The 19,680-nt window shown below is 39.0% G+C and overlaps 1 protein-coding gene across 1 annotated transcript in view; it reads left to right on the plus strand.

Moving 5' to 3' along the window:
- The first annotated feature begins 17,533 nt into the window (after nucleotides 1–17,533).
- The window catches only part of Cisd2 (CDGSH iron sulfur domain 2), a 64,027-nt gene continuing 61,880 nt past the window's right edge, over nucleotides 17,534–19,680 (plus strand). The window contains exon 1 of the mRNA XM_067154660.2: nucleotides 17,534–17,626. Coding sequence (XP_067010761.1) covers nucleotides 17,608–17,626 — 19 coding nt within the window. The 5' untranslated portion in view covers nucleotides 17,534–17,607. The remainder of the gene's footprint in view (nucleotides 17,627–19,680) is intronic.

Consider the following 19,680-nt stretch of genomic DNA (forward strand, 5'->3'; position numbering starts at 1 on the left):
AGACAGACTTAATTATAATTGGTACCAGTTTTGACCAGTATTCTTGGTCATCATCAGCCAATCACAAATAAGTATAAAAGACAATGTACATGTAAATAAAATGTGAAGTTTAAATAATTCCGTCAGTTGATGTTTGTGAAACACTAAAACACTTTAGGGAGCACTGTGTGTTGAAATTTCAGACAATCACAAATAAGTATAAAAGATGATGCACAGGTAAACAAAATGTGAAGATTAAATTATTCTGTCAGGTGCTGTTTATGAAGCACTGTAACACTTTAGGGAGCACTGTGTGTTGAAATTTCAATGCTATGAAGAAGTCTAGAATCAAATACGTATTTTTCAGTTGCAGTTCATGAGGCACTGTATAACATATGAATTTCTTTAACTTGGATATATTTCTTTCGACAAATAATATACAACTATATTGTAGTAGTTCACTCACATCAGCATTTTAAGGCTTGATACTCAAACTTTTAAAAAAATTTCATCGGATTTCCACAAACTTTTGGAAGCACAGTACTGATCGGCACATATATCTTGCTACTCTTCAAGAACTTGTTCCGTGCTACATTTAACGTATTTGATCTACGACGTCTTCAATATTTTTGGAACTATCAACATGCAGTGCTGAACCCTAAAATTATACCGTGCCTCATGAACTGCAACTGAAAAATACGTATTTGATTCTAGGCTTCTTCATAACATTGAAATTTCAACACACAGTGCTCCCTTAAGTGTTATAGTGCTTCATAAACAGCATGTGACAGAATAATTTAATCTTCACATTTTGTTTACCTGTGTATCATCTTTTATACTTATTTGTGATTGTCTGAAATTTCAACACACAGTGCTCCCTTAAGTGTTTTGTTTAAACTTCACAATTTATTTACCTGTACATTGTCTTTTATACTTATTTGTGATCGGCTGATGATGACCAACAATACTCGTCTAAACTGGTACCAGTTATAATTAAGCAGGATTGTAAAACTTACATTTCTTATTTTAATAGTATTGAAAGGTTGAACCATCATATATCTTCTTTCAACTTAATAGTAATTAGTGTATATACAATGCATTATTGTTATTATTGAGGAACAGGGAGGAGTAGCAGCTTAGCTGCTTCCCTGCCATGCCATCAACCATGGTGTCAAGAAAGGCATGCGACCTTGAATCCCTGGCCACAACTCTTTCATGCCTCAGTGCGAGTAGGGACCTGAGGAAGCAGGATAACCTGCAGAAGATGATGATGGTGATGATGATTATAGTTAATATTATTTGGCATCCAGCAACAAACATTTGTTATTTTTGGTATAAACGCAGAATACTCGTACTTTAGGGCTACAAAGGTAAAAAAAAAAAAATGGAATTTGGGGGGTTCTTTTACGCCAAAAAATAAGTTTGTATACCACTGGTGTAGACTACTTCCTATACAATTCTGTATACAATGTAGAATTTCATAGAGAAGCACAGGCACGTCAGCTAGTTACCAATATACTCACTCAGTATGTCCAGTTGACGTTGTACTTCCTCTCCATTTGCTCCTCACACCCTGTTTTCATAACCTATACTATTCTTCAAATTCAAGTTTGTATTTACTGTTAGCTAGATCTTCTTCTTCTTATGACGCCATCTCCCTTCGAAGGTTGGCGATCCAATTGATTATGATTACACGCGAAACGGCAGCACGGAAGATTTCTATCGATGTATGTCCATACCACCGTCGTCCAGGTGATAGATTCCCTATCACTACTTTGTCTTTTCGTAAATGATTTCAAAGAAGTTACAAATTTATCAAACATCTCCCTTGATACATTATTCCAATCTATAATTCCCCTTCCTATACACTAATATTTTCCCCAATCTGTCCTTTTGAATTCCAACTTTGTTTTCATTTTATACTTCCATACTTTTAAAAACTCCTCAAGCTTATTCATTTACTAATATCATTCCAAGCCGGATCTCCACTGACAGCTTGAAACATTCTGCTTAATCGAGCGCTTGTCTTCCCAGCCCAAAGTTTGCAACATTTTTGTAACACTACTCTTTTATTGGGAATTGCCCAGAACAAATTATGCCACTTTCCTTTGAATCTTTTCCACTTCTCATATCAAGTAATCCTGGCGAGGGTCCTATACACAAGAACCATACTAACTGGGGTCTTACCAGTGACTTAACGGCCTCTCCTTTACACCCCTACTACAGGCCCTAAATATCCTCATAATCACATGAAGAAATCTGTAACCCTTATTTACAATCCCGTTTACATCTTACATACTAAACAGACAAATGCACAATGAAGTTCACCAAAGTGTAATGCATCAAGGAAAATTTACAACACAGTTTTTAAAACGAAGCTAGGAACAAATTTATAAAATGAAATACTTACTTTCAGTGGACAAAACAGCTCCTTTTTTATTTTATTTTATGGCATACTCCCTTTGTACAGCAGCTCCTCTTAATGGATTTATCTTCCTTGATTCCTTGGTTAGGGACAAGTTAAAATAAGTAAATTTTAAATTCCAAGTGTGTTAAGTTTAGGGAATTTCAGGTAGTAATTAAAATAAATACAAAATGTCACATTTTCATTTATTCACAATTCAATAGTGCTTACAAGTCCACAGCCGAGGAAGAATTTGGAACAATATGGTGGCTAAAACATATCTTTACAATACACAAAGAAAAACTGCATGTTACAAAAATGAGTTGGCTCTAAATATCACAAAATACAGCACAAAGGATGAATATAATTGCAAGATCAAATCCTGTATATTTCACCCATAACTAAAAGGCTTCAGCAGTGGTGATAAAACTGCACATACGATAAAAATATTTTTGTCTAAAGCAACAAACTGCAAACAAACTTGCAATGAAAGACTGTGTTTACAAGAATGTACATTTTGTTGAAAATTTTCCTGTAGAATTTGCAGGTTACCATGATGACAAAGAATACCTACAGATATGCAGTTAGTTACTTTGTAAAAATGCATACTGGTAATTAGAAATCTTGCTTTTTAAAATCGGGGTGAAATGTGTTAAGGTGCACAAGCATGGTTCCTAAATATGCCAACAAAACCTTTAAGGGAACAGTCTGGAGTAGGGATGGGAATTCTTCTCATTCGAGTCTTGAGGTTGGCAGCCAAAATCTCTAAAATCTCACAACCTCTCTCAAGTGAATAGTGCTGTGTTCTCTGTGCAACACATTTAAAAATATTTTTCTTTTGAAGTGTGGGATTTGGGTTGTTATAAGGACATCATTTTTGGGTATATGTCATAACACATGCACAACACCTATTTAAAATTTGCCTTCTGGTATTGTTATTCTTTTGAATTACACTTTCTAATTTTTAAAGAAGAACAGACCATAGTATAAGATACAGGCAAAGCCTGCAAAATAAATAGATGAGCTACTAGTCAATGCTTAACTCCTCACATGGCAAATCGTGACTGATGAACAGGGTGACCCAAAAGTCTTAACATTTGACAACCAATACTTCACGGAATATTGGAAGTAGAGAGGTAATAAATGACACATGGTTGGCATGACATGGGGTTTTATTGACACCAAAATACAGTACACAAAATGACCAACAGATGGCACTTCATATGATACAGAACATGCTGCAATTACAGGCGCATCTGATGGCCTCTCCCACGACAGCAGCTTTTATACTGTACACTGGTTTCATGCGGCATCACTGACATGTTGCTGTCCAGTGCAATCTGTTGGTGTGTTTGTGCACTCGTCGTTGGTGTCAATAAAACCCTATGTCATGTCAAGCATGTGTGGTCATTTGGTCATTTTATGTACATGTACAGTATCTACTACATTCATAACTTTCAATAAAATTGCAATGAAACTAAACAGAGGAAAACAGATCAGAAACGTTCAAAATGACTCATGAACTATTTAAATTATCTCCAATAGGTTTTGATAATACATTATTATTATTATTATTATTATTATTATTATTATTATTGAAGAGACATTTCATGAAATGGAGATCTCTATCTCCAGATTGTCCCCTTAGTCACTGTTACCACAGTTTATTCTTGACATAATCATATTATATTTAAGCCAAGAGCTACTGGTTCACTGAGCAAGTTGGCTACTCAGTTTGAGTCACATAGCCGTCAGCTTGCATTCAGGAGATAGTGGATTCGAAACTTACAATGAGCAGCCCTGAAGATGGTCTTCCCATTTTCACATGAGGCAAATCCTGGAACTGTACCTTAATTAAGGCCATGTTTACTTCCTTCCCACTCCTCTCCCGTTATCACCATAAGATGCATAAAGTGCAACATAAAACAAATGCTATTGGTTTCATTTTTATGTTTTCACCGATCTTGCCATAGCATTTTCAATTCCTAAAACACATGTTTTACTGTAAATTTTGCCAGCTATATATTATTTATTACACATTTTCATAACCTCCCAACTAAATAACTATAAATCCTAAAACTTTCTACTGCAAAAACAGCTGCTGTCAATTTGTAATACACGAGTTGAGGCATAAGTCATTGCAACTATTTCTTTTCCCTCACATTTGCATTGTGTTACCATATTATGGTCATGTCGTGTCAGCCCCAGATTGGAGCTCAGGACTCATTCTTCCGAGGATCGAACCCATGACCGGGACGTAGGAGGAATGGTGTCGCTGAGATATACGTTAATATTATAAGGGAAATTATAAGTTAATAGTAATGACTATGTAATGGCAACAAGGCCAAGGAATCATAATTATAATGCTGATATAAGTAATTTAAGAATCATACAAGATTTAAGAGTTGAAGGCACACCAAAAGCTGTGAGCCACAAGTTGTGTAATTAGAAGTAAGGCTTGGTCGAAGTAGGTGAATCATAAGCTGCACCCTGCTAAAGGTGCGTAGTATATCTTCAGAAAAGGTGGGTAGCGAGTGAACGGAAGAGGCAATTCCGTTTTCGTGTGTCTGAGGACATTCTCCATAGGATGGAAACTTCGATGGCCTTCTCGAAGGGAGGCGAAAGTTAGTGAAGGTATAAAACAGGAGTACACACCCTGATCGAGGCTTTTTGGAACAAGTCGGCTAGAAGTGCGGGCGGAAGCCCTGTCAGTCAGGTCTCCGATAATAATAATAAGGTCCAAGTGTGGACTTAGAGTATTCACTTCAATACTTCGACCACGCCAAGTCTTCTATGTCAGCGTCATTGGAAGCTAGGAAGGAGATTGTAAATACTGTATATAATTATACATACTCATCAGTCTGCTAATAAAGGAAGGTTTTGGGAAATAGAGGACTTCGTCTCTTCACACGTAGCAAATCTCCCAGGCCCATTGAACAATCCCTCATTACCGCTCGGAGGAAGTCAATCTGATTATTTATCATTCTCGTCGTGGCAAAGCCTGTGTCACGACAGGAAAAACTAAACTGGTGTGCAGCTGCGGGGTACTGGGTTCGATTCCGCCTCAGTGAAGAGACAGATTTTTAAGAGCCACGCAGAAGAGGCTAGCTCAAGCAAGAAGATTCGCAGATCCGGTCCAGAGCAGCAGACGAGAGGCCTACCGTTCCAGCCTACGCAGAAGGAAGCGGACATCAGGACAGGAGAGCAGCAGGAGGCACCTGGAGGAGCTCAACGCCGAGACACCGAGAGAAGACAGCAGATATTCGGGCAGTGGTAAGTACCCACAAGTGTTGTAAATATGGCAGATTCCAATGTACCCAATGATGTGCCAGATAATGTTTCTGACTATGATAGTGCTGGGGATGCACAGGATGGACATTTATACGTGTCAGTTACTGAGGGATATCGGTTAATAGGTCATGAATTTAGTGGTGCCAAACCAGAGCAATTGCGTGAGTTTATTGCTAATGTGGATGCCGCACAGAGTATGATCAAGGATAGGGACCAACCGTTATTCTTTAAATATATTTTGACAAAGATTACGGGTTCTGCTCGCGAAAAGTTATTATCTAGATGTGACATAATCAACTGGGAAAGAGCTAAGGAAGCTCTTTGGGAATATTATGGAAAACAGGGCACTTTTGACTTGTATTTGTGTCAATTGTTCCAAAAAAGCCAGGGACCGAAAGAAACCGTGGCCGAGTGGGCCCATAGAATTGAAGAAATGGCGTTGATGTTTCGAAACGCTATCCTGGAGAATGAACCAATAGAATATCGTAAAGGGCAGCGCAGAATGCTAGTGAAAATCGCGATAGCGGCTTTCACTCAGGGGATTCATACAGCGCGAATACAGGGTAAGCTACAGGATCGTAGCCCTCAAACTTTTGAGGCGGCTGTAGCTATTGCTAGACAAGAAGAAGCCATGATTAATTCCCAGAAGGAGAGAGAGGCACTCCTCAGGAATAGTACGGCTTCTAGAAAAGAAGGCGCGCACACCCAGCCGGTAAGCTACACGAAGGGTCGGTGGCAAGGCAAGGCCACGCAAGGGGCGCAAAAACCTAGTAAATCTCCCCATTATAACAAGGTGCTGCTAATATGCTTTAATTGTAATAAGGAGGGACATATAGCTAGAGATTGTAAGCAGAAGAATCAGAGTTCTAAGACAAAGGAATCCCTTACTCCTCGAAGAAACGCCGCAGGAGAGATAAAATGTAATTATTGCGGAAAGCCAGGCCATTGGGCACGGCAGTGTAGAAAGAAATTAGCTAACCAAAACAGAAATAGAGAGACCGGTAAGACCGGTAACGAGGTGAACATAGTGCGCACCTCTGGTTACCAACAGAGCGCGAATAAGGTGGGACCGAAATGCTTTAAGTGTAATGAAAGAGGGCACAAAAAGGCAGAGTGCCCACGTAGAAATTCGAAGCCGGAATTCAGGCGTTGTTACGCTTGCGGCAAGGTTGGCCACCTACAGTGGCAGTGTCGCACCAGATGCGATAGCGAGCCCAAAGGTAGAACAGAGTTCTTGCCTAGAAGACAGACTAGGAATGTTCAGAGTTGTAACGGTAATAATAATAATAATTCCCGTGATAGAACACGCGAAAAGACGCGATGTAGAATTTGTAGGCGATGGTCGCATTCAGCTAAAGAATGCTGGTTTAAAACCGAGAGAGAGGCTTTAAACTAGATAAGGGAGACAAGTCAGGGACGCTTGAGATCTCCCATAAGACCATTAGTCCCAGTAAGGTCGGACAGCATGAAGAGGGTACCGTATTAATAACGGTAACCGGGCGTAAGGATGCCTTAAGATTTTTAATCGACACAGGAAGTGATGTCTCTCTTATTAAGGAAGGTAGTGTTCCTTACGGTGCTTGGGTTAACCGCAAGGAAATTCTGAAGTTAAGAGGCATAACGAAAGGTTCGAAGCAAACCAAAGGAAAAGTTCGAATTCCCGTTGGTGGTAGATGTCCAGACTTCCATGTAGTGGACAACGACTTTAATTTGAAACAAGACGGTATAATTGGAAAGGACGTGTTAAGAGACAGCATCTTAAATTATAAGGAAGGCTATGCTGTGATAGCAGGAAAAAGATACCCACTAGGGGCGAAAGAGGATATGTGGGTGGTGCTCGAACCAAGAGTGGAGAAAATCGTAGCCATAGAAGTAGACAAACCGTCAGCCGAAGGCTTGATAGAGCGGCAGGAAGTAAAGCCAGGTGTATACCTAGCTGAGTGTTTAACGAAAGCCAAGGATTATGTCGCACTCGTTAGTATGTTGAACACTACTGACAGGGAGTGGCGATTAAAAAGCCCAGTAGTTAAGTTACTGGATGTAGAAAGCGAAAATACAGCGGAGGTACACAAGGTTGAAGAAACCATAGCTGTAAAGGGCGATAGTCAGGCCAAGAGGCCGATCGCGCAGAGGGATGATAATAATAATCATAATCAGGAAGGTAAATCTCGAACGCAGCGAATACGGGAGCTGCTTAGAGTAGATCACTTAGCTCCCCAAGACAGGGAGAAAATTTACGCTATCTGCATGGCTTATCAGGATATTTTTCACTTAGAAGGGGATAAATTAACGCATACGAATATACTTCAACATGCTATCCCCACACGCGTAGATCAACCTCCAATTCATGTGAGGCAATATAGGTTACCCGAGGCTCAGAAAGAAGAGATAGGTCGTCAGATAAATCAGATGTTGCAGGATGATATTATTACTCCTTCGACTTCCCCATGGTCTAGTCCCATCCTTTTAGTCCCAAAGAAATTAGATGCTTCTGGTAAGCAGAAGTGGAGGGTCGTAGTGGACTACAGACTTTTGAACGACGTCACCATAGGAACTACGTATCCTATTCCATTAATTTCTGAAATATTAGATGCCCTAGGAAAAGCGAAGTATTTTTCCACTATGGATCTGGCCAGTGGATACCATCAGGTATTGCTGAAGCCTGAGGACAGAGAAAAGACAGCATTTTCTGCCTTAGGGAGGCACTATGAATACAAGAGATTAGCTATGGGACTTCGAGACGCGCCAGCAACTTTTACGCGTTTGATGAAAACAGCACTAGCAGGCTTAGAAGGCATTAAATGTTTGGCGTATATGGATGATTTGATTGTGTATGCTAGCTCTGTAGAGGACCACAATCAGAGATTACGTGATGTTTTTCAGAGATTGAGAGAGGTAAATCTCAAATTAGGTCCAGATAAATGCGAATTTCTAAGAACGGAGGTAGCTTTCTTAGGACATGTAATTACTAAGGGCGGTGTTCAACCTGATGATCGAAAGGTTCAAGCAGTAAGAGAATATCCTCAGCCTACCACTACGAAACAGCTGAAAGGATTTCTAGGCTTGTCAGGCTATTATCGTAGGTTTATTCCGAACTATAGTAAGATAGCGAAACCACTGTACGAGCTGCTTAAGAAGGAAGTACCGTACGAATGGACGGATAAGCAAGAGCAGGCATTCCAGATCTTAAAGAAAAAGTTAACAGAGAAACCGATATTGCAGTACCCAGACTTTGAGAAACCTTTCATATTGACCACAGACGCTAGTAATGAGGCCTTAGGAGCAGTGCTGTCGCAAGGACAGATAGGTAAGGATTTGCCGATAGCTTACGCTAGCAGGACTTTAAATAAGGCCGAAAGAAATTATTCTGTGACAGAGAAAGAATTACTAGCAATTGTTTGGAGTGTGAAGTATTTTAGGCCGTATTTGTTCGGCAGGCATTTTACGGTAGTAACAGATCATAAGCCTTTGAAATGGGTATTTAATGTCCAAGACCCATCCTCTAGATTAATTAAATTCCGATTGAAATTAGCAGAGTACGACTTTGAGATAGTGTACAAGGAAGGCAAGCGTAACTGCAACGCAGATGCCTTAAGTAGAATTCCAGTTAGAAACGAAGAGCCTGATCAGAAAGTGCGAGTAGTTAAATCTAGTGATAATAACCAAGAGACTAGTAATGAGGAGCGTGAAGCTAATGACCCCTTAGGAGCATCTGTTAGCTCAGATAATAATGTGCAACCACGGAGACTCAGCTCTGAATCCGAGGACGCCACGGCAGAGGTGACAGAGCCTGAGAGTGGAAGCGAAGAAGGTAGTGATAGTGAGGATGTAACCAAAGAGGCTAGGAACGCTAGCCCGGAGCTAACAGAACAAGAGAAATTAGAGATTATTAAGGAATGTCATGAGTCATTAGTATCAGGCCATCAGGGCATATCCAGAACGTATGCCCGGATAAAAGACCACTATCAATGGGAAGGGATGCAAAAGGATGTAGAAAGGTATATACGCTCATGCCCATCGTGTCAAAAGAATAAGATTACCGGGCCTGAAGTAAGGGCAAAGATGGAGATCACAGATACTCCGAAAGCAGTCTTTGAGAAAATAGCACTAGATGTGGTAGGACCTTTAAATGTAACGGAAGCAGGAAACAGGTACATACTCACCTGTCAAGACCAGCTGTCTAAGTATTTAATTGCGAGTGCTATGCCGGACCAAAGTGCAGAAACCATAGCACGAACTCTGATTAATAGAGTAATTAGTATATTCGGTATACCAAATATTATACTGACAGATCAAGGTGCAAATTTTATGTCAGATGTTTTTAAGAAGTTATGTAGAATATTGCGAATCAAGAAGGTCCATACAGCGGCATTTCGACCGCAATCTAACGGTAGTTTGGAACGCTCTCATAGGGTGCTCTCAGAATATTTAAGACATTATGTATGCAGTTCACAAGATGACTGGGATAGTTATCTTCCTATGGCAATGTTTGTGTATAATACGACCAAGCACACTAGCACAAGTTATACACCATTTGAGTTAATATTTGGGCGAAAGGCAAATATCCCTGGTGTTCTTCAAAGGAAACCAGAGCCAAATTATAATGAATGCCAGAATGTCTTGGAGCAGTTAACCAGACAACTGCAAGAGAGCCATGAAATAGCTAGAAAGACGTTAATTAAAACCAAAGAACGAGATAAGGAATACTATGATAAGGCTAAGAATGAAGTTTCATTCAAAGTAGGAGATCTCGTGTTGTTACGTAACGATGCCCTACGAAGGGGACGTTCAAAGAAACTTTCTCCACCGTATCAAGGTCCTTATAAGATTACTAAGGTATCGGGAGTGAATTGCACGTTACAGGTAAACAAGCGTGGTAGACAAATTATCGTGCACCAGAATAGATTAAAAATGTACATTAATTAGAGAAGAATGTAAGGTAATGGTTCCTATTTAGGTCGCAGTGAGTTACACTTCCCTCACTCCAACGGCATTGTGGATTATCGTGTACCGCTGATAGAGTTAGTTGAAATACTCTGTCAGGTCGCGTCGAAATCAGGAAAGTACTAGAAATTTTAACCTATGTAAGAGAGGAACCTAGGAATTTTGGTACGGGAGTACCATGGTGAGTACGTCCTAAGTACCCGTCAGAAAGACTACAGGTGACGAGACTGTATGTCCAGATATCAACTCGTCAAAATGAACCGCAGGGTTCAAACTGAATATGGAGAGAATTCGAGTTCTTAATGAGGATTAAAATTATCTACACTTGCTATATGCACGTTCTGAAAAGCCTTCACTTACTGTCACTAGAAATTAAATGAGTAAATTAGGTAGCGTCGTATGTAAAATAAATGAGATCTGCTTGTAATTATTAAAATCAGAAAGGGCGTGAAGCCAAGCTTAGTTCCACTGAAACGAAATTCATTCATGGTACAGAAAAATTTCACAGATAAATGTTTTATGTAATCCATATGATATCTAATTGAAGGTCGTTATCATGAGGATAACCCTGTGTGGTGTCGGGGATTTACGCAAACAACAGTCTACACTTTGGTACTCTTCTTCCCATACAGTTACACAGCCAGAATAACACCACGACTCGAACCTGTCTGTCGTAGGAGGCGACTAAAGGTTCCACTTAGGGAATGGCCTTGTATTTAGTCCTTTATGCACGAATACGGGCGTCCTGAGTGAGGCATGGAACCCAGTGAGGCGGGTCCTGCCTGGGAAATATCACCATTAGGCCGGTGATTTTCCACAACAGTGTGATTCTCGTGGGAACAGAATCCACTGAAGGGAATTTTCTCACCACGTTGAGAACCATCCCGTGAGATGTGACTCCAAGGGTACGGAGTACAATCCAAAAAGATCACTTCGGTAGATTCATACCTGTATTTAACTTTAACTTCTGTAACCATTCCTGGAGGTAAATCCTCTGCAGTCTTTAACAGACGCTATTCAAATTCTTAATTGCCAATGATGCCTTTCATCTGTCCGTAAGGATAAGGAGGAGTAACGCAGGTACGTCAAACAAGGAGAGAATTTTTGAATGGGCTAATGATGGCTCTAAAATTTTGTTAGAGCTGCCCAAGAGTGAAGTTTTACAGAGATATCAGTTACGAAAAAGAATTCGTAGATTTATTTAAATTGCTCACGAGTATACTAGTAGACTAGTACAGAGCATAATTATGAGAAGACAAACGTTACAGTAAGACAGTCAGTCACATTAAGTGTGTATTCAGGTACAGATAAACAGTTGAGGGTAGGTTCCACAACACCTAACAGTATAGTGTGTAAGGGAGAGTGACAAGAAAGTGAAAGTCGCTGTTTACCTTACAGGGAGGTGAACGAACGAAGGGAATGGAAGGGATGACAGACCGCACGACCTGGAGAATGCTGGTCGTCGCAGTTATGTTGCTAGGGGTGTCCATACCCACCAGTCAATTGGATTTCAAGATGAAACGGTACGAGAATACAGCCGGAGTCTATTTTGATTATCAAGGAGAAGTACAATTATACACTGTAGAATGGAAACTGGTTACTTATATTAACCTTACACGTTTGGCAGATCTATTTGTGATAGCCCGTAGAAATTTACAGAAGACTAAAACCCTCTGTATTCAGATAGAAAAGGAAGTACATATTAAGTGCGAACATGAGATAATGTTAGTAGAGCAACAATTTCAAAGGATTCAAGGGATTAAAGATTTAATTAGGAAAATTACTAGGATCGAAACACCGGAAGGCAACGGGAAACGAAGCAAGCGCGGGTTAATAAATGCAATTGGTACCATCGCAAAGACGTTATTTGGTACGCTCGATGACAGTGATGCAATGTATTACGAGGGCAAAATTAAGGAACCAGAACAGGAACAATTGTCCATGATACAAGTAGCAAAAAGTCAAATGTTAGTTGTAAAGTCAACTTTGCAATCTGTCAATAATACCCTGTATGACATCACAGCAAATGAACTCAAGCTAAGTGAAAACTTTGAGCAACTTAAGAGTTACATTCAGAATGAAACAACGGGTATAAATGAGGCTTTTAGACAATCAGAAATGCAAATATCATTAAATAAACACTTAATTGAATTGCAAGGATTTCTGATGCAATTGCACGAGCATTATCAGATCTTATTAGATAGTATTGTAAGTTCTCAGACAGGCACGGTGAGTGTCCAAGTGTTAAGCCCCGATGATCTAGTAAGGGCATATAAGAAGGCCCAAAGAGATTTCCCTAAGGGTTATGATCTGCCATATGATTTGCAAGTCACTTATGGGTACTTGATTCTAAAAATATCATCAGTGAGTGTATATATAACTCGAGATACCTTGGTGTATATTTTACGCACCCCTCTTACTAACAAAATAAAGTACAATTTGTACCATTGTATACCTTTCCCCTCTCCCATGAAGAGTAATCCAAACCATTTTGTGTATATATCTAATGAAAAACAGTATGTATTAGTTGATCAAGAAAGACAGACATATGTAGAATTAAGTGATGAACAAGTGAAACAATGCAAGTGGACTGACAATGGACAGAGATTATGCAAGGCAATTTTTCCTATTAATAATGTAATGTCAAAGGGTAGTTGTATTGTCAAGTTGTTAACTGGTGTTAGCTTTATTCCAGAAGATTACAAGAAAAGTGTGATGTCGATTTATGAACTCTTATGGATACCTATTGATGATAACATGTATATTTTTGTATCGCCTCATGAAACTAAGGTCACCAGTGTTTGTCAGGATATTACCAGTGATATAAGTTTAAATGGTGTGGGAATAATACAATTCACAGACTTGTGTACAGTTTACAGTCCCACAAGTAAAATTCAGAGTGCAGGTTCAGTGAATACGACAACAAGGAAAGACTTAGTGCCAGAAGTAATGTTAATATATGATTGTTGTGAACAATTAGACAGTGAGATCAAATTAGAGGATGTACCAGAATTAAATAGGGTTACAGTAGGAAGCTTACTGAATCATATAAGCGACCTAAGGTTAGCCAGTCATAAGACTGAAGATGTAGAAGCACTGGTAATGCAGAAAGAAAAGGAATTTAAAATGCAAATGACCCAACAGTATACAAGTGTATATCAAATTGTAACTGGTATTATTTTGTTTGCAGTACTTATAATAGTCTGTTGCTGTTGTTGTTACTGTTGTGGTTGCTGTAGAAGGTGTAGACCTTTAAGTAAATGCATAGAAGATAGTAGAGAGCGCTGTCCCAACTTATGTATTTTTCAGAATGTGATCGCTAATGACCACAGAGCTAAGGTCTCTGATGAGGACATTACTGTCCATTTTCAGCATCCTCGACTGGCTGAAAGGGCCCTCAGCCACTCAGGATCGCTGTCGGGATTAGAGTTACACGAACGCCCTACTACAGGTAGAGCAAGTATCAGAGATAACTTGGCACAGCGCACCCACGAACAAGAGCATGGAGACTCTAACAGGATGTAAGAGTAAGAGTAAAAAATGAATGCAGAGGTATTGCATTCATTTTTCCCCAAAGGGGGGAGGTGTCGTGTCAGCCCCAGATTGGAGCTCAGGACTCATTCTTCCGAGGATCGAAACCATGACCGGGACGTAGGAGGAATGGTGTCGCTGAGATATACGTTAATATTATAAGGGAAATTATAAGTTAATAGTAATGACTATGTAATGGCAACAAGGCCAAGGAATCATAATTATAATGCTGATATAAGTAATTTAAGAATCATACAAGATTTAAGAGTTGAAGGCACACCAAAAGCTGTGAGCCACAAGTTGTGTAATTAGAAGTAAGGCTTGGTCGAAGTAGGTGAATCATAAGCTGCACCCTGCTAAAGGTGCGTAGTATATCTTCAGAAAAGGTGGGTAGCGAGTGAACGGAAGAGGCAATTCCGTTTTCGTGTGTCTGAGGACATTCTCCATAGGATGGAAACTTCGATGGCCTTCTCGAAGGGAGGCGAAAGTTAGTGAAGGTATAAAACAGGAGTACACACCCTGATCGAGGCTTTTTGGAACAAGTCGGCTAGAAGTGCGGGCGGAAGCCCTGTCAGTCAGGTCTCCGATAATAATAATAAGGTCCAAGTGTGGACTTAGAGTATTCACTTCAATACTTCGACCACGCCAAGTCTTCTATGTCAGCGTCATTGGAAGCTAGGAAGGAGATTGTAAATACTGTATATAATTATACATACTCATCAGTCTGCTAATAAAGGAAGGTTTTGGGAAATAGAGGACTTCGTCTCTTCACACGTAGCAAATCTCCCAGGCCCATTGAACAATCCCTCATTACCGCTCGGAGGAAGTCAATCTGATTATTTATCATTCTCGTCGTGGCAAAGCCTGTGTCACGACAGTCATATGTCCTGGAAAGCTTGACACTTGTAGTACACAGACACAGCATGAGATGGCGTCGCATTAGACAGGTGCCACGCAGAGGGCGATGGGACTGCAATACTGAATCAGGCTCCGTGCAGAATTAATGTCACAATGCAAGAACAGCGTGGAAAGTACTAGAACATCTGCCATTCTCACAGGATGTGCTTTCGTGCGATTTTTACCTCATCCACAAAATGAATGCATGAGAGACAGTTTGGGACATGACTTATGCCATAACCCTCGTATGTTTGTTGTTCTCTGTTTATTTTGCTCAGTTTGAATCCACACCACTGTGATAGACCTACACAATATTACAACTATTTGTTTAACCAAGTAAAAAGGTGTTAGCCAATGAAACATCAAACTGCTTCGAGAGGTTTCGACGCACAATATATTTTCCAGCAATCATGTCATATTATTTCAACTCATCTGCACTCTTTCGTCTCTGTGTAATAAGCTATGTGCAACTGTTAAGATGTCAGTGAATATAAACTACCCAAACATATTTTTGGTGGAGGATCAATATTTTATGGGACTGTATTAAACTATCCTGAGCCAAAAATCAGAAAAATTTCACAGTAATGCGAAAATCAAGAGACTGGTGCAACACAATTTTCTCAAGTGGGAAATGATCTGAGATGCCAACCGTGTACAAAGTTAGAAAGGAAATTCCAAGCGATGGATGTCAAATGTGGTGTCACGGACAGGGCTGGGCATTTTTGATCATTTTTTTTATTCCCGAAGAAAAAAAATTAGGGTACACAAATTGAGCTGAAAATTTCAGGTTTTTTTTCTTTTTCCAAACACAATGCAACACCATACTCAAGATTCAATTAGCAGCAGTCTTTTACAGTACATGGTACTGTATTTCTAACATTCATGGTTAAATTAATAAAGCTGTTGATAATTTTATCCTGTGTAGGTATTGGAAAGAAACGAGCAAGTGTCAAATCAAGTCTTTCCACCTGTATTCATCTTTATCTTATGTTCCTTCTCATATTCTGTATTTATCTAGTTTTCTTCTTATCGAACACTTCCGGTGTTAAGACTGAAGATCTGTCAAGATGACCCCATAATGAGTGTTGATTTGTGCCCTCCTGGTGAAGCTATGACGCAGAAACAAGCTCGCCAGGGGCTGAGAAGTACTGGGGTTGGTGAGGAGAGAGCTTATTTATTCAAAGATTCCAGTGTACAATCAATCCCAACCAATCTCCTCAAGAAAGAAAGATTCCAGTGTAAGATGATGTGGATATTGTCCCCGTCTTCTCTTTCTATCGCTCCCTCTTCCTGCTCTGACCTCTCATTGTGCGTTCATTTTCATGTTCCTTATATGACTATCCTATGTATATTATCCCTATTTCTTTCCACTTACAAAACAGTCAACCTCACTTTTTTGACATTTTCTTCCTTTTTTATAAAACCATAGAGCGTTCATCTGTCGGCAGTCCTAAAGATGGTTTTCCGTGGTTTCCCCATTTTCACACCAGGCAAATGCTGGGACTGTACCTTAATTAAGGCCACGGCCACTTCCTTTCCACTCCTAGCCCTTCCTATCCCATCGTCGCCGTAAAACCTATCTGCGTCGTTGCGACGTAAAGCAACTTGTAAAAAAAAAAAAAAAAAATTCAATGGACTATCTTTCCACTGAAATTTTTATTATGGCATACAATTTGAAGTGGCAGTGCTTGTAGTTTTAAAAAACAAGATATTATCAATGTTTCTAAATACATTTATCTGGAGAGGAAGAGTTTTGCCCATCTGAGAATCAGTTAGGGAAAGGGAAAAAGAATAAAGTTGGGAAAATAAAGACACCCTTGGCTATGCAAACTTAAAACTAACAACGTTGGAAGGAAACTTATTTAACCAAGGAAGATCTGACGGTATGAAAAGAAAAAAAAATGTTGTAAATTAGTAAAAGCACTATGACCCTTAGCATAGCAACCCAAGACAGGCCTGAAGAAGAGTATGAAGAATTTTGTGCACAACCACCAAATTAATTACTAAGGACACATAAAAACTGAGTACTTAGGATGCTGTCATTGTCAGTTTATAAACACTGAAGCAGATTAATGCTAACATTTATACCAAGAAAATATTAATCCATATACATATCTTCATAAATCACAAAAAAATCATTCTTTGGTCCCATCTATAACACTAATGTATTTGTACTGGTGAATATGAAATTTATCCAAGTTGCTTCCTAAATTTGTACAAGCTCATGGATGCAAGCTGGCTAAAAATATTACAGCAAATTAGACTAGTTAAAAATAATACATCTTTATTTGCATTTCTTATACACCTTAAAAATATTTTTACTTTTCCAAGCTAATCAATTGATTCAAGACTGTTTTTTAAGTGAGAACCTTGTATGTTGTATACTTAAACTCAGTATCTAACATTTACTTGAATATTATCACCTTATATTTGCCTTGAACAATGATAAAACTGTTTACTAAACACAAGGTCATGACTAAGCTACTTTGCCTGCGAAATGTTTACACACACTCTCTTCACTGCACTTGTCTCCTTAAGGAGTTACCTTACCTTAACTTGCAATGGAGTCAACATCAAATGGTAAGATATAACATGTAATAGATTGAAAACAATGAAAAAGATTATGTTTAGAACAAACATATTTCATTACAGGCTTTTAAATTTATCGTATGTGATTTTTTTTTAAATCTGAGAAGCCTTTCTTTTGCTGCAATTCACACACTGTATCTTAGTAATGCCAACCATCTAAGCAAAATATTATATGTCAGATTGTAATTTTCTACATGTAACATAGGAACCATTGTTTTGTTTAAAAAGGTGCTTGTTTTCCAGAAGTAGGCTATATCAAACTTGCTTTCCAACTTAAGTCACATTCATTTTAAAAAGGGAACAGGGTAAAACGTTTTTAGCTAGGCTATAATATGGCATGATTTGTCACCCTGTGTAATAATTAGAGTTGCCATGACAACTGAAAGTACGACATTTTTGGGTTGGCGCTGGATCCAGTTGGGAGGGATAAATAATGGTGTATGTACAAATATAAAGAAACAAGTTTATTTTTACATGATTTAGCTTACTAGATTTTTTCTGACTATTATACACTCCAGCAGGTTATTTATCAACATATGGCCATAAAATCCACTATACCTTAAGTTTTCCAGGTTTCATAACAAGATTGCTTTGATGATCGTATAAATCTATAACGCTTATCAGTTCATCAAGTGTTCACGAGAGAAAATATTCTCTCTACATTAATATTATGGCGAGGAATGCAGAAATAAAACTTAGCTGATTCAGTAGTTTTGAAAACTGTATGGAAGATTTGCATGATTAATAGGTCTGCTAGTAGCAAAACATGGAAAGTGATATTTTTTTTCAGAATTATGTACAGAGTAATATTTACATATGCACTACATACATACTAAGCCAAATCACCTGTTCTTTGCACAAGGTTTTTTTGTTGGTAGTAAGCACATTTCCACAGGTATACTTAAAATAATATAATCAATTCTTTTTGTGACATCTAACCCATAGAATCCTGCATTTTCAATTAGCACAAGAAAACAAGAAACAGAGGTGCCATCCACTCCATCCTAAAATATGGTCTGCCACAAGAACACAAAGAAAGATTTTTTTTTTTTGCTAGGGGCTTTACGTCGCACCGACACATAGGTCTTATGGCGACGATGGGATAGGAAAGGCCTAGGAGTTGGAAGGAATCGGCCGTGGCCTTAATTAAGGTACAGCCCCAGCATTTGCCTGGTGTGAAAATGGGAAACCACGGAAAACCATCTTCAGGGCTGCCGATAGTGGGATTCGAACCTACTATCTCCCGGATGCAAGCTCACAGCCACGCGCCTCTACGCGCACGGCAACTCGCCCAGTACAAAGAAAGCTATGGCAAGAGATCTTGCATTATATGCTTCTGTGTTCCACTGCATAATCCTCTTCCTCCTAAAAGTTACTTGTTTACAGATAAAGGCAATGTCAACAGATTGCAGTGGCATGAACACTGCTAGGCTGGATACTGCATGAAAACTGGTAACAAGGAACAAAGATGGGAGCCAAGCACAGTGTAAACGTTCATAAGCACCATTGGCTGGCTCAGAAAATGTCCCATAACATTAATATCAGGGTAGAATGACAAGTTACGAGCAGCATAATACAACAAGGAAACAAATGGAGGACAGTGATTTATTGCATGAAACTGCAGCACATTACGACTTATCATTGATGACGTAACTTTCAAGAACATTATACCACTCGATTATGTAATTTCTCTTATAAATACTGAAATATTGCAATAGTTTTATGACTACTAAAATACTGCCTTAGGCCTCTTCATAAATTTCTGAACTAGATTTACGCTCAAAGCAATAGCCTTGCTAAACGGGTTTTAAGGTTTAATTTTTTTCCAGATTTCTTTCTCGGGGAACTTTGGTCTGAATTGACTTTTTATCCTTGTAAATATGCTAAAAAATAGTCTTATAGTCTGCACTGCTATGTGGAAATGATCAAATAAAAAGAATTACATTAGAGATTCTGTCATTTAAGAACACCATCAGCTGACTGCATCTGTATTGCCAGTGCTTTTACGTCTGTCAAACACTATAACACCTACAACACTAATATAC

The sequence above is a fragment of the Anabrus simplex genome, chromosome 10 (genome assembly GCF_040414725.1).
Source record: "Anabrus simplex isolate iqAnaSimp1 chromosome 10, ASM4041472v1, whole genome shotgun sequence".
NCBI lineage: Eukaryota > Metazoa > Arthropoda > Insecta > Orthoptera > Tettigoniidae > Anabrus > Anabrus simplex.